At 52.9% G+C, this 16,063-nt stretch overlaps 1 protein-coding gene across 6 annotated transcripts in view; it reads left to right on the plus strand.

Moving 5' to 3' along the window:
* Nucleotides 1–16,063, plus strand: part of TBX4 (T-box transcription factor 4) — a 41,765-nt gene that overhangs the window by 3,907 nt on the left and 21,795 nt on the right. For all 6 annotated transcript variants that reach the window (XR_008294139.1, XR_008294138.1, XM_053212059.1 and 3 more), the window contains exons 2-5: nt 1,120–1,320; nt 2,141–2,235; nt 10,299–10,418; nt 11,706–11,853. Coding sequence is in view for 4 of the 6 variants with exons in the window: in XM_053212058.1 (XP_053068033.1) it covers nt 1,120–1,320; nt 2,141–2,235; nt 10,299–10,418; nt 11,706–11,853 (564 nt within the window). In the remaining 2 variants the exon portion in view is untranslated. The remainder of the gene's footprint in view (nt 1–1,119; nt 1,321–2,140; nt 2,236–10,298; nt 10,419–11,705; nt 11,854–16,063) is intronic.

Consider the following 16,063-nt stretch of genomic DNA (forward strand, 5'->3'; position numbering starts at 1 on the left):
GAGAGAACAGAAAGAAGACAGGAGGAAGGGGGAACACTCTTCCACAAGAGAGGCAGCCAGGCACATAGAAAGCCGCACCAGACCCAAAAGAAGGGAGAAGAGCAGGGAGGTGGAAAGAAGCAGATATAATGCAGGGTTGCATCCATGATGGAGGCAGGAAAAGCAGGTTCTGCAGCCTTGGACAGCCTGGTGGATAGTTCTAGACTCTCGGGGAAGGATAGCTGTGCTGGGGAGGGGGGAGGAGTGGGGTGGGGTGGGCAGGACTAGGTTGTGTCTGTGAACTGGACCCACCCAACTGGCCTGGTCCTTAGCTGGGAAGGGTCTGGATCCTTTGCCCCAAAGCAGAGCCCTTTGGACTGAGGGAGCCAGCGAATGTGAATATATGGGCAAGGCTGGGGGGCCCCTGGCTGAATTCAGGGCCTAAATCAGAGCTGCCCTGGGACAGTGTGGCTGCTTGAGTGACTAGAAGACTCTGTGTGGGTGCTTGTGTCTGGGTGTGAAGTGTGTACCTGTGTGAATGACACACAGGGTGTCTGTGGGAGTGGGAATGTGCAGGAGTGAAAGCCTTTGGCTCAGGGAGGCTCTACCTGACTGCTGTCTAAGGGAGTGGGTGAGGGCAGATGGGTGAGCAGGAGCCTGAGGCCCTGCTCTGCAGGTGTGGAGCCCCAGGAGCCTGGGCCCTGCCTCCTGGTTTCACTGTCCTGGCTGCCCTGGGCCAAGAGTGAGCCTGGACTCCAATTATTAGGAAACTTCGGAGAGAGACCCAGGCCTCAGGCTCCCCTGGCGCCCAGCAGGAGGGAGGGACTGGGGGTGCAGCTGGGGCAATGCCGAGAGGGCGGTCCTTCCCCCAGACCTGCTCATCACACAGCCCCACACCCAGAGGCAGGCAGACCTTGAACCGCACACAGACCCTCCCAAGTCCAGACCCCAGACGGTGGAGGCGACGGTCCTGCCCTCCGCATTTTCTCCCTCCCCCAGCTCAGAAGGGGGCGGTGTCCACGTGCGCCAGGGCGACCTTCCCGCCCGGCCCCGAAGTCCCCTGGCTGGGCTGGAGCGAGCTGCTGGGCCTCTGGCGAGTGTGGACCTGGGCATGTGACTCGGTGTGTGCTGTGCCCGCAGGAGATGCTGCAGGATAAGGGCCTGTCGGAGAGCGAGGAGGCCTTCCGGGCCCCGGGCTCGGCGCTCGGCGAGGCCAGCGCTTCCAACGCCGCCAACAACCCCGAGCCCGCGCTGGCCGCGCCGGGCCTCAGCGGAGCCGCGCTCGGCAGCCCCCCGGGCCCAGGCGCCGACGCCGCCGCCGCCGCTGCCGCCGCCGAGCAGGTAGGGCCGCGCTGGCCGTCGGGCAGAGGTCGGGCGTCGGTCTGTCTGCAGGGCAGCCTGCGTCTGCCAATCCGCCCCACTGAGGACAAGACTCGCTTCCCGGGGGACCTGGCTGCGTCCTGGACTGCGCGTTCTGCTCCGCTGGGCAGGGCTCCCGCTCTTTGCCTTTCGTCCCTCTTCTGCTTCGCTCCCTTGGGGCTACTAGGGGACAGGCTGGGGAGGGGACCCTTGTGGCAGCGGGGCGAGCCCGGGCCAAGTGTCCGGCTCCGACGACGCTGAGAGGGCGTGGGCGAAAGAAAGCCTGGCATCGGGAGGGAAGAACAGATCCCGGTCGTGTGCGAGCGGGAGCCGCCGCGGGGACGTCGCTGAGAGGGTCACACTGACAATCTGATGATCAAAATGAAAGGAATCCGTCTGTGCGCACCCTCGGCCTGCGTGGGTCTGCGTAGCGTCTGAGGGTGCGCGAGTCTGGCCGCAGGGGCGTTTGTCCCTCCTGTGTCTGTGTGTGTCCGCAAGCCTGTGGCTGTGTCCCGCCACGTGGAGTGTTTATGTTTGTGTAGTGTGTCATCTACCCTGGCACGGTCAGCATGTGTCCTTTGCGGACCATCTATAGGTGCAGCTCCGAAGGAGTGAGTTTCAGCTACTGATTAAATTTTGAAAAATTCACCAGTGGTACAGGATAATTTTATGAAACGAAATCTTGAGGCATGGGCTTTGGGGGCTGGCAGGACTCTGCACAGTTCCTTGGGCCTGTGTTCTCCATTCTGTGGGCTCCGCATGGAGCCGTGGCTCAGGCCGACCCCTTCCGTCTCATCCCTAGACCATCGAGAACATCAAGGTGGGCCTGCATGAGAAGGAGCTCTGGAAGAAGTTCCACGAAGCGGGCACCGAAATGATCATCACCAAGGCGGGCAGGTCAGCGCTGGGACATTTATTTGGGGGATGGGGATGACTGGTGGGAGCGATGGGAATCCCCCAGGAGCTCCCTTGACAGTCCTCTCGGGCTCCTGCCAAAGGAGCGCCAGGAGTTCCTTTCGCCACTCCGATCTTAGCCCCTTGTCCTACCACGGCTTTTGACTGGGCCGCAGAACTTCACCGGAGGATCCGTCTCCTCCAGGGAGCCTCCAGACTTGGAAGGATGGGAGGAGTAGCGCTATGCAAATAAAATGCAAATAAGGATCGCGACTCCGGAGGTCCCAGTCCCTGCACTATTGGCCCCCAGGGGGGCTGCTTTGTCCTCTTCCTTTTGGGGACCTGCCTGGTTTCTCAGGATTGCATTGATTGGGGTCCCGGAGATGACCCTCAGCAGATGGAGGAAGGGGACTGGACCATGTTTTCCTACTTCCATAACTTTTCCTGGCAGTGGCAACCAGGAAACCTCTCATCCCTCGGGGTGCTGCTCGTCTATTGCCAGCCCCCCCACCTCAGCCAAGGGGAAGGCACCGTTGGGCCCTGCGTGTGTGTTGTTTGGGGAGCAACTCTCGGGTGGTTGCCAGAGATGATGATTTATAAAGTGGAAACATCTTTAAAATGTGCTGGTGTCTGTGGGAGAGAGTCTCGAGGAGAAGGGGAAAGGAGGGAGATGCAGACCGGGCAAGATGAGAGATTCGTTGGGGCCAGCGGGGCCAGGAGTCTCAGGTGGGGCGCGAATGGCAAGGCCAGCGGTTATCAGTGTAGGGGGATTGCTGCAGACAGAGAAGCTGGAAAGTTCAGGTGTAGGAACTGCCCTCTCCCCACTTACTCACATTTGATTCTAGTCCCTGGGGGACAGGGTAGGTGTAAAAATGTCTGTGGGCCCATAATTGGGTTTTCGAAGAAATAAGGTGGCGAAGCCTCAAGAGCCAGGATGGGGAGTCAGACCACAGTGGCTTCCAGTTCCACTCAGCTGCTTCCATCTGTGCAACCCTCAGGCAAGGTGCTTCAAGGAATCTGCCCTCTCCACATCCCCCTCTGCAAAATAATACATACAGTTGTATGTAAAGCACTTAGCCTAGCTCCTGGCACATATGAGCATGCCATACATATGAGCCAAAATTAATTGTAATTAGAGAAATGTCTGACACCCACTCAGCAGTTTTCTTCTTAGAGAACTCTGCTGAACTGCTTAGAGAATGGTGAGCTGTTGAAAAGAAGCAAAAAGCTGGTAGCTTTTGCAGTGTGTAGTGAAGGGGTGCTGTGGTCCTTCTTGTCTGCTCACTGGCAGACCTTGCGAGGTTTCCTTTGTTTTGCTGGGGGTAAGTTCTGGGCACTTGTTCAGGCTCCCTGGTAGGTGGCAAGGCCACCTGGAGCCTCTATCAGGGGAAGGAGCATGGGGATGTCAGGGCCTGAATTTGCTGCATTTGGGGGCTGGGGAAGGAGGATGCATTAGGGAAACCTGGTAGAGGGTGCCACTTGGAATAGTCCTGAAGACAGTGGCCCTCAAGCCTTGCCTCTTCCTAGCTGAGTGCCCTTGGGCAGGTTTCTACACTTCCCGTGGCTCAATGGTGCTGGGGTAAACAGAGCTGGTGACTGTAGACTTACCTGCCATTCTTCTTTTCTTAGTTACTGTGAGACTCAAATGGGGGTCACGTGAGCTGCGTATGGTAAATTGTTGACTGGATTATAGGTATGAAGAGAGGGAATTTATTTATTGGAACTGCTGGGGTGGAGGGATGGAAAGAAGAAAGAGAAAGATCCAGAATTTCCCTTTTTAGGCAGCAGAAATATTCTTGTCTTTCAAAAATAAATGGTCTGCATGTTCTTCGGGTTTGCCTGGCCTCTGCCGTTTTAAACAAAAGACATTTGTGATTCTCCTCAGTGGGGTTTCCTGCATCAGTATGGGTCCTCCTCCCTTCCTCCCTCCCCCAACACACACACACACACACACACACACACACACACACCCCTCCAGAGGTGACCAGCTTCAGGCAAATGTCTGTGCCTGATCCTAGTGGAGACTTAGAGATGCGCCTCAGGGAATGATGACAATAATTTTTAAATGGCTGTGATGAGGTTGACCACTTATGGTTTCATCACGGTCTTGGCCTTTCATTTCTCTGGCAGAAAGTTATTCTTGCACCAGGCCTAGTCCTTAAGAAAGTCACTAGCCTCGTCGCCCCTCCCCATGGTTCTCACAGACCCTCTTTCCTCCTGCATTGCTGCTCACTAACTTTGGAGACCACATTCTCAGTTCTGATCCCAGTGGCCCCCTCCCCCCTCACCGCCTCCCTTCCACAGGAGGCAGCTTGCTTTGCTTGGGTTTGTGGTTCTTCAACATCCTGTGGAGTCCCAGTTCTCTTCTTTGTGTCTCTACCGGCACCCTTCCTGGAACACCTGCATTTCTCAGCAGACGGCCTGAACCCTTGTCCTGAACCTGGAATCGCAGATTCCTAGACTGCTGGTAAACTGAGGGAACATAAGCCTGACCCCAGAGAAGGGAAGGCACTTGGCTCTTATAGATAGAAGCAAAATTAAGCAGCTGCCAGGTCCACACAAGCCAAGCAGATGATACTCTACCCCCAGAAAAAAAAAACCAACTTTGAGAAATTCCCCTTAGATACAGGGCCCTCCAATATGGGGTTGTTGCTCTGCCCTAGAGACCCCTCTGGTTGGTTAGAGGCATGATACTTGCTATCTGGCTGAGGGAGAGGCAGGTCCCAAACAAGGGGAACAATGTTTCTCAAGCTAGTTTGAGTCTTTGAGTCACAAGCCTCTTGCCTATAAGCTCTTGAAGGTATGAAGGTCTGAAGGCCAAAGTAGAGGATAGTCCCCTTCATTGGATAGTGACTTCGGATTCTCAAACCATTTGATCTGGGGATTAAAATGCCAATCACATCGGGAGACATCAATTTCTGAATGCTCAGTAACCCCTGATGTCAGGTGTAAAACGAGGCCAGAATCCTCCCAGCCAGTTTCTGTCCCTTTCAGGGGCCTCTGCACCCAGAAGGCTGTTTACTGCAGAGACCAGACCCCTCCTCTGTCTACCTCCTTCACATCCCTGCCAAGCTTGAAAGATGTGAGAAACTGCATTTTCTCCCAAACATAGATAAAAGTGAGCTCCACAAAAATTTAAATATAAACCTCCCAAAAATGAAAATTTCCTAACCGTTTGACTGCTCTACTCCTAGGTCATGGTTTTGCCACCAGATAAATCTCCACTATCAGCCTTCATAGCCTGTTGAGTTCAATGTTGCTTGTGTTAGTGACAGTGAATTTGCGTTTGAAAAATGAGCTACCGATGAGAACTCCTGTTGAACCTGTATTGTTTGTTATTCTGAGGCAAGGATTTGGCCCGGCTTAATCCGGGGCTTCAAAGCCAATTGCCCTTGCTCTGTATACAGAGCGTCAGAGCCCAGTGGCGTGGGTGATAAGACAAGTAAGGGTTGAAGACACTGGGAAAGTGGGTTGGGGAGAGAGTCCTTTGATCTCTTTCTAAAGTATTTTCTGAAAGCAAAAGTCTATCAGAAGGAAGTGTCTTTAAAAAAATCTGAGAAGCAACTGATCTTCCAAAACAGCATCCATTCCATATACCCTCACTCTTGCAACCCCCCCCTCCCCCGACCTCAGGGAAACTATGTCTTAAAAATGCTTTGAGTGAATTAGAAAATTGTGTGCGTGTTAGAGAGAGAGAGAAAATTGGGACTAAATTACAAAGCTTTGCCATTGCTCTCAGAAATCATTTGGCTCTAGAAGGTTTAGTCTCCGTACAGGCAGCACCAGCAACGCAGCCCCCACCCCTCCAGCAAACTCAGCCTTGGTGGATGGGCCTTAGCCTCTTCCCAACATACCCAGAAATCCCTCTCAAGAGTCCCAGACACTAGGGATAGAAAGAATGGTGGGGTTTTCTGGGGACCCCGTCCTTTGCCTGCAGCCGGTTTCTTTCCGACTCTGGGATCCACGGCTGGTGTATGTATATACATGTGTGTATAGGCACACACATATGATATATATATGTATAATTTTCAATGTCAATTTTATTGAAGTGGAACTTGCCTGAATAAGTGAGCAAATCTTAATTGTACACCTCTATACACTTCCACAAAATGAATACACTAGTACAAATCACCACCCAGATAAAGAAACACAGCAGAATCCTCTTGTGTGCCCTCCCATTCCCCACCATTCCTCTCCCCCCTCGAAGCCCCTCTCCAGACTTCTCACCCCTTCTATTTGGTTTTGTGTCTAGTTTAAGGGAAGACACATCTAGCTGCTCCTGGGGTTTCCAGGCCCTCACAGAAAGTCAGGCTGCAACCGGGTTGGGGACTTGGGGGTCCGGCCAAGTGGAGAGAATCTGGCTGGTTTCCTATGTCCTGCTGACTCCCTGCACCCCCATTCGGGATTGGTGGGAGACTAGTAGGTCGGGCCAGGAATTTGGCGATCGCTTTGGCCGGAGAGCCGGGAGCCCCCGCCGCTCTCTGAGACCAGCTGAACTTGCGAGTCTCCACTCAGCAACCAGCGAGCATTTGAGGGGTTGTTGCCAAAATCACAAGGTCCCGAATCCTTGCCCCGTGCCCCGCAGGCCTCCCACACGAAGAAACGTCCAAGGAAGCTTATCTTAGCAGTTCATTCTAAAACCATTTCCGAGTATGAAGTAGATAAAGGCTCCAGCCCGCATCCTTTCAGAGCCTGTTTCGTGATCAGAGGAGAAACCCCCGGCTTTCATCTCCTCCCGGGCCGGCGGGGCGGGCGGCTTGTTTATTCCCCGGCGGAGCCGTTTCCGCGTGTGCCGGGAGCGCCCCTCTGTCTGGGGGTCCAGGAGCCCCGAGGGGGCGTCAGGCGCGCGGACCGGAGGCTCGCGGGGCGCAGGGAGAGGGTGGGGCGAAGGCTCGACCGCGCGGGGCTTGGGGGCCGCGAGGTGTCCGGGGCGGGCGAGCCAGGGATTCCGGCCAGGCCAGCGCTGGCGGCGGGGCAGAGTGGGACACTGGCGGCTCAGAGTCCTTCCCTCCTTTCCTGCCCGCTCCCCCAGGTGTTCATTTCCCCCATTGATGTTGGTTTTCAGGTACATTTTACGTCCTAAGCCACAGAAACAACTTGATCTCACCCCATCCTTTTCATCTGTTTCAGTAGAGAGGGTCTTTATAGTGTAGAGTCACCAGAGAGGATGGCACAGCTCCCAGACCCAGCCTGGCCTCTGTGGCAGGAGTCATGCCCACCTGATGAATGGTCCCATGCTGCGCCTGGGGCTTCAACTTTAGGGCAAGGGCAGATGCCTTCAGCTGTGGCAGGAGGCTTCTGGGGTGGGTGGAACATACACTTCCCCTTGGCACTCAGCCTTTTCCCCACAGGGTGTGCCCTTCATCCCACTGGAGCCCCCTAGGTGGGGCAGTGATAGTGCCTAGGGTCCCCAGGGCCTGTGTTCTCAGAAGCAGTCACCAAACTGGACCCTGACAGAAAAGCCGATACGGGTTCTCATGAAAGCAGTGGAGTTCACTGAGCCTGAGTAGTTCAGCCTGGAGCAGCGTCCCCTTTCAGACCAGATATCCCATCCCCCGCCCCTGCTTCTAAGGCAGCTGCCCTAGGAAGGAGGGGATTGGTAGGCAGGGGAGGCAGAAGCTAGGAGATACCTTCCTTCCCTGCCCCAACTCTTGGCAAAACCTCCCTGAAGGTGTTTTCGGTCAGGAATCCAGTCTTTAGTCAGCTTCTGGGTGAAACCAAATCCTAGGACACCAGCTCCGTGCCTTGGGGAGCTGAGCACAGGCTACTTACAGGCCTTCTAAAAAGCATTTAGTGGATCTTAGCCTGGCTTCCTGAGCTGCTGAGATGAAGCGTAGTAAGGAGTAGGAGAAGGGGAAGGCCAGGGTCTTCATCCCCCTCTCAGCCTAGGTTATGAAGACTGTCAAAGTGGCAGTGGGACATTTTTTCCTGGACCCCTTTGTGGATACTGGCCTGGGGGGAAGCCATGTCTGCCTTCTGCTGTTGCCACCTGGAGTGATTACAGGAGAAACAGACTAAGCGCAGGGCACTGGTGCCAGGTCAGCCCCAAGGGCAACCAGGGCTGCCCCATTTTGTGGCAGTTCCTGTAGCAGTTACAAAATGGTGACCTGGAGGGGACAGGATTCTTGGCCTTTCCCCGGGGAGCAGGGGAAGTGAGGCAGCTGATGCCTTCCCTGCTTCAGCTTTAGGCCTATCAGGGGAGAGGCTGGGCCAGGAAAGAAGGTGGTACAGGCTCCAGCTGTGCCCCCAGGCTGGGCAGGGGCTGGTAAGCAGCAGGCAGGATTGGGTTCCTGAGCCCTCTCACTTCCCCCATTCCTGGAGAGGGGGTGGGGTGGACATTTGAAAATGCTTTCAATTGACATCTGAGACAAATTCTTCCACACGGTTTATAAGTCCCTAGACTTGCAGCTAGAACTTCCCTCCTCCCTCCAGGCACGCACACATGCACACATGCGCACTCCACCGTGTACTCAAGTACGTGCCCTTGAGCGTACACATAGCCACATACCTCCCACATCCCTGGCCCATTGCAGTGCTCTCCCGGGCCTTGCCTCCTGCAAGAGAGAGGGTGAACAGTCTGGGGCTGGGCCAGGGGTAGAACTGAACCTTCCACCTCAGGGTCCTGGCCTGGGCTTGCTGTAGGGTCTGCCTGCTTGTAAAGGCCTTGATCCCTTCTGGAAACCCTGGTAAACTGGTACCCATGTTGACAAAACGGGGGTCTGAGGTGTCTAAGACAGCTTCTCTTGAGGTTCCCCTTATGGTCTCTTAGTGAGGCTTTCCTTCAGTGGACTGGTTGGGCACTTTCCCAACTCAGGGGATTTGGTTCCTGATGTCCTTAGTGTCTTCAGTTAGGTTTGGATCCTGCCTCTCTCTTGGGGAAACATCTTTGTGGGAGATCAGCTAGGAGGGGGTGGGGGTGTCTGAGGAGGATTGTGGTAAAGTTCTGTCTGCTCCCTCTGGAGAAGTCCAGTGTCAGGGACTCGATGACTAAGGGGCAGAACACTGCCCCTGCAGGTATGTGTATATGCTATTGTACCTGTGTGTGTGTTGAGGGGTCTGGGGAAGCCTGTCTCTAGAATATTCACTGAGCCTCAGGGTCCTGGATAGTCTTAGCATGAGCTGTAGAAACTGGAAAACTTCCTGGTTTTTTGGTGAGTCCTTTTTCACAGAGGTAAGTCATCCACTGGTTTGAGGAGGGAGGAATGCAGTGGGAGTCAGTGGTAATAGTCGCAAATGGACTCAGTTAATCCACAGACCAACCTATGAGATAGGTAGTAATATCCCCATTTTAGAGATAAGGAAACCAAGGCACAGAGAATGAGATCCAAGCAAGTTGCCTAATGCCTCAAAACTTGTCAGGGGTGGGCCAGGCTGGTGGACCATGGCAGAGTGGTTCTAGAATCCATGCTTTTCTCCATGAGGCTCCTGAACTGACTTCACCTGGTACCCAGTTAGTATACACAAGCCCAGGCAAGGTCTTCACATGGCTAAACACCTCTGCTAAACACACCAAAAGAATCCAAAGACCTAGCAACACTTTCTTGTTTTTCTGTGAGTTGGTTCCAGGCCTGAGGGTTTCCACAGAGACAAGGCCCAGAGGAGATACCCCATTGATTACAGAAGCAACCGACAGGGCTTTGAAGTCTTTTGCTCTGACCCCCTGTAATGGCAGCCCAGAACTTTAGCTGTGTAGGGACTGGCAAAGGGCAGGAGGGAAATTAAGCAGCCAGGTTGGTGTTGACATCCTCTCTCATGATCCTGGAACTTTCTATGCTTTAGCTGCTTACAACCAGTTGCCCTAAATATTAGGGGATTGTTGGGGAGAGGGAATTGCATTGGGGAAGCCATGTAAACCCTCTTTCTAGACATGCAGACCAGATGAAGCTATCTGGACCCAGAGAGAACGGCTAGTGCAAACTTTCCCTTGTGTAGGGGGAGGCTGAGGCAAGGTCACACAGTTCTGATCAGGGCCGGTGTCTCTTAAGGCCTTCTGTTCCCTCCCCCCTGGGTGGCATCTCTCTTGATGCTCTGTCTATGCCTCTGCCTCACACCTTGGCTTCCCCTAGGAGGATGTTTCCCAGCTACAAGGTAAAAGTCACAGGCATGAACCCTAAGACCAAGTACATCCTGCTGATTGACATCGTCCCTGCGGATGACCACCGCTACAAGTTCTGTGACAACAAATGGTAAGAACCTGGGACCCTCACATCACCTGCCTTCTCTGAACTGCTCTGTCCACTCACCACATCCATCTGCACCTGATGTTTGGTCCAGGGACTCACCAGTTAGTTCATATGATTGCCCAGATCCGCAGTCTTGGGAGCTGAGCCTGCAGAGGTTGCAGGGTCGGCCAATGTCTGCACACCCGCTACAGCTGAAAGTGAGCTGCAGGGTTTGAGTGTTTAGTGGATTTCGAGGCTGTTCTCTCCCTACAGCCATGGGCAAACAAGATTGGTGACTACGCTGTGGGATGACAAATGAACACGAACACTGGATGAATTTAGGCTCTGGTAGTGCTGCACTGGGGAGGAGGATGGGAGCTGTTTGCTTGAGGGACTTTGATATTGGATGGTTAGACATCCAATGACATCTCTCTGCTGCTCTTCCACTTAGTTCCTCATTGTCTGGCTATGAGCCCTCCCTTTAAGCTGTTGATCCAGAGTGAGTGGCAGCTGCCTGATGGTTGGATGATGGGACCCTCTGGCAAGAGGCTGGGGGGAACAAGTGGGCTGTAAGGCAAAACAGGGGCTGGGTAAGTAAACACTAGGCTACTTTTCCTAAGGTCACCTTCTTAGTACCCTGTCTGCCCCCAGAGCCCAGGACAGCGCCCAAGGAGAAAGAGGGATTGACTGAATTAGTAGCTAGCCAGGATGTGGGCTTCACAGTAGGCTGGTAGTGGGGCCAGCAGAGACCTGGCTGAGGAGGCTGGATTCGGTGACCAGGTCTTGCCAAGGGCCATGTTTCTATTTCTTCTCTCTTTGGGTTGGATTATCATTCAGAGCAAGCTCTGGCTGAGGGGAGGTTTACCAATTAATTTCCTTGGGGGTGAGCACTCTTTTGGGGACAAGCAGTTTGAAAGTTGTCTAGGTCTTCTGAGAAGCTCCCTCCAAATAATATAATTTATAACATTTTAAAGTTGTAACTGTAATACATACACAGAGGTGCCTAAATCGCCCCACAATATATTTGTGATTAGCCCCATTCTTTGAAGTAAATAATCACATTTGTCTGTACCCTCCCTTTCTCTTTCTACTGCAGTAAAATAAAAGAGGTTCATAATTGCTCCTCCTCCTCAGCACTCTCTCCTTTGACCCTCACTCCTACTCACAAAGTCCGAAATTGAGAGTATAAGACTAGCAGTGATTTCTTTCCCCCTCAAGTCTATGGGGATTTGCTCTAACAGGGGACAGGGAATCTGGGCTTTTCCAGACCCCAGAGTAATCAACTGCTGTAATCATCTGTTCTGTTGGCAGGATGGTGGCCGGGAAGGCTGAGCCCGCCATGCCAGGAAGGCTCTATGTCCACCCCGATTCTCCTGCCACCGGGGCCCACTGGATGCGGCAGCTAGTCTCTTTCCAGAAGCTGAAACTCACAAACAACCACCTGGACCCCTTCGGTCATGTAAGAAAGAGACTGCCTGGCCTTGAGAGCCAGTCCTTGAGCAGTGCTGGGCGTGGGCTAGGTAGGGATGGAGCTCTAGAGAATCCACTCTGGGGATCCAGCTCCAGGCTTTGGCACTTGCCGGGCCAGTTGGAGGAAGGAGCCCAGAGTCTGAGTCCCTCTGATGTACATCCTTCCCCTCCCACTTGCTAACTGGGTAACTTTGGGCAAGTTTTTGAGCCTTAGTTTCCTTATCTAGAAACCTTTCGTGGTTGCGAGAATTAACTGAGAGAATATACATGAGGCACCTTGCACATGGGAGGCTCTAAATGTGGCAGCTATGACAAGGACAGTGATGCTGGATCAAATCTTTCAGCTTCAGGTTCCCCAAATTTGGCCTTGCTGGAGCATAAGGCAAGTTAACTTTCTTGGGAAAGAGTCACTATGAGTTCCAAAGCCTCTCTCTGGAGTATGCCGTCTGCCTGGCCTGGCAGCCCCTGCCCTCTGGAAGGGAAGGCCTCACTCTGGCTCGGATGGCAGCTCCTTCCTGGCCTTGCCTCGGACCTGGTTCTTGCCAGAGAGACTCTGAAGCCCCAGGGATGCTGCTGCTGACGCCCCATCCGGGCTGCTGAGGCTCATTCTTTCCCCATCTGATTCTGGCAGGCCCACAAAAAGCGTTTTATGTGGAAATTTTTAGCTCAAGTGTGTGGTAAACTGAAGCCTGGGGACCTGGTATTATCTGCCAGGGCACAGGCCCTGCCCTTCTCCATTCCCCATCGGTACCCTGGAAGTACAGGATGGGGTGGGGTGGAGCATGGGTGCGGTAGAGGCTGCTAGATGCAGTTGCCCAGGCCATACATGTAACATTCAGAGTGTGGATGGTGGTAGGGGAAGCAGGGATGAGGGGTGTGCAGGTATGTGCCTTTTTTTATATCTAAATTCCATTTCTGGGGAGTTGTATGCAAATCAGAATTCTGTGAATCATAGTTCCTCATTGAAAATGCCAGCAATGGGTCATTTCTGATTGATTGGTATATAACTGACAGGCAGCTCTTAGTTCTAATTTTCTCAGAGTCTGTTTAGCTTTTTTCTCAGTTGGTGATCTATAAACAAGCAAGTAGGAGAATACTTAATTAATGTAATTAACCCCTGAGTTTTCCATCTTGCGAACAGCACAGGCTTTCCCATGCAAGGCAGGCTGATGCTGTGGGCGAGGGGTGGCAGAAATGTGCAGCCAACCTCTCATGGGGGCAGAGATAAGCCACTGATCTAATGGGAAGGGTTGGCCAAGCACCCACTGCCCTTTTAGTCGAGGGGCAGAAGGGCCTTCCGGGTCTTACTGGGCACTATCCTGGCCAAGACTTTGCTCCCAGTTGACCCCTACCTGGCCTCCTCTGCTTGCCCAGGCCATGACACTAACCTGGAAAGGTTAGTGAAAGCCTCTGTGCTGGGAGTTGGGGAGCTTAGCTGGCGGGCAGGTCTCTGCCCCCAAATGTGCATGTGGACCCCATGGGACAGACCACTGGGGGGAGCACAGAGCTTGGCAAGAGCTAGATGTTTCGGTGAGTGGCCAAAAGTACCCAGGCATCAAAGTTCTGGTGAGAATTTCAGATGCACAGCTTGCTATCATGGTCCCCAACTGCAGGGGTGCCTCAGATGACTCTTCTACCTTTACCCCACCCCTGCCACCCCAGCAGAAAGTGGCAGGGGTGGGACTCAAGTGGTTGAAAATCTGGGCTTTTTAAAGTGGGAGAGAGGCTTTCATAGCCCAGCAGTAGATTTTCCCAGCCTGGCTTGCCTCCTTGGTGGCTCTACTGGAGTCCATGAAGGGTTTGCAATAATCCTGCATATGGTCTTGAGTCTGAGCAAGTTGGGCTGCTTGATGGGCTGGTGACATGGGGGTTGCCCCTGGCTACACTTGCCGTGCCTGCCAAGAACTCATGTCTCCTTGGCAATAGGGATACTCCTGACACAAATGCAGCTTTCTCCAGAGGGTTGGGATGCAGAGCATCTTCCTTCTCCCCATTCCCGCACCTACCCAGCACAGGCAGCTTATTGGTCACAGCACCCTGAGTACAGTGGCAGGACTCAGGGATGATGTGATTGTTTCAGGGGCTGGGAGTAAAGGAGCCATGCTTGAACCCACACCTTCTCTTCCCAGTCCAGCATTCTTTTGGCTTGTCCACCTGTCTTTCTACACCCAAGGCTTGAGCTGGCATATCTTCAGCTATTTGGAGCATCACTGGAGAGGGAACAGCTTCTGATTGGGCAGGCGAGGGCTGTGGAGATGAGCTAAATATTCCTAGATAAGCCACGTGGACCATGGCTTTCTGCTCATTGGCCTGCACCAGTGGGAGTGCTGAGCCCTTCATCACCCTGTTTGGCTTCTCAGTGCAGGCACCTGGGAAAGAGCCATCTCATATACTATGAATTTGCCCCAAACAAGCCCTTCATTCTGTGCTGCTCTCCTCCAGTTTCAGTTTTCCCTAAAATCTCCTAGGCGTTGAGGACCTTTCTCAGCCAAATGAGCTTTGGACTTTTCCCTCAGGTCTCATAGTATCTCAGGGATTTTAACTGAGATTTTGCAACCTAGGGTCCCGGGGAGAGCTTGGGCTTGGCAGCCTGTCCTACATACAGGGAACAGGGACCCCTCAGACCACATGGCCACATGTTTTGGCACAGGGTTCTGACTAGAAAACTCTTTGTGGGCTTTTGCTGTAGTCAAGGAAGGCCTCTGTTCCTTCCTGGGGCAGGTTCAGGGATGATGACCGGTTTCTGGGAGTAAGCGCAAGCAGGGACAGAAAGGATCCTGGGGGCTGGGGGCTGGGGGCTAGGACTGAGCTGCTGCCTTAGGGCCCAATTCAGTTCCACTTCTGTTCTGCTGGCTGTAGAGACTGCCTGTCCCTTGCTGCCTACCTGCCATCCCCTTCCATCCACAGCAGGGTCCTGGGCCAGGTAACCATGAAATGGAAAGAGAAGCTGCTTCAGAAAGTTGAGGCGGGCTTCACTGAGACAGGGCCTGCATCCTGGAGCAGCACATGGAGATGGCTGGGACTTACTTTTCTCCTGATCTGGAGGCAGGGAGCCGATGGCTGCAGTGGTGTGTGTGTGTGTGTGTGTGTGTGTGTGTGTGACAGAGAGAGAGAGAGAGAGAGAAGGAATGGCCTTCACCACCTCTCATGTCCCAGGACTCCCAGATTGCTGAGGAGGAAGACCAGCAAATGATTTCTGACACAGAAAGTCTAATGGTTCCAGAGGCCGAGTTAGCTCCAGGCTGGGGTGTGGGCTGCAGCTTCTTGGTCACAAAGTGGCGCATGCACTTGTCCCCTCTGTATGCTACTTTCTCCTCTGGCCACATGGCTCTTCACCTAGTTAGTTACTCCTGAGCCTTGGGATCCAAGCTCAAATGCCACCTCTTCAGAGAGATGGTTCAGGGTCCCCACTCTGGCTCTCAGAGTGCCACGCACCTTTCTGCCCTAGTACTTACCACACTAAGAGTTTTATACTTATTTATCAAGTTTATTTCTGCGTAGGAAATACAGTCACATGGCTTAAAAATCAATCGATGAATGAATAAAAATGTCTGTAATGAACCATTTTTCTCCTCTTGGCTCCCTATCCGCCCAGTTTCTTTCAATCCCTGCCACCCATAACCATTGTTCCTAATTTCTTTGTGGCATTTCTTTTTGCATATACAAGCAAAATACAGAATCTCAAATCCTTTCTTTTGTACACAAAAGGTAGCATACTATAAACACTTTTTGCACCTTGCGTTGTAAACAGTATAAAATGGAGATCATTCCGTTCGTATAGAGCTTCCTTTTTCCTTTTTTTAACAGCTGCATAGAATTTCAGTGCGCATTTCTTTCATAAATTATGTAGCCAGCCCTTACTGAAGAAATTAAGATGCCTATTTTTGCTCTTTTATCTACGTATCTTTAAATTTTCTTGTGTTTATTATTTATTTTAGAGAGGTAGAGAGACAGAGTGCAAACGGGGAAGTGGCAGAGAGAGAGAGGGAAACACAGAATATGAAGCAGGCTCCAGGCTCTGAGCTGTCAGCACAGAGCCCTACACAGGGCTCAAACCCACAAACGTCGAGATCATGACCTGAGCTGAAGTCAGATGCTCAACTAACTGAACCACCCAGGCGCCCCTATTTTTTGCACTTTTAATTAAATTTCTACATATATCATTTTACACGTGTGTCAAGTATATCTGTGTGATAAGC

The sequence above is a fragment of the Acinonyx jubatus genome, chromosome E1, assembly GCF_027475565.1.
Source record: "Acinonyx jubatus isolate Ajub_Pintada_27869175 chromosome E1, VMU_Ajub_asm_v1.0, whole genome shotgun sequence".
NCBI lineage: Eukaryota > Metazoa > Chordata > Mammalia > Carnivora > Felidae > Acinonyx > Acinonyx jubatus.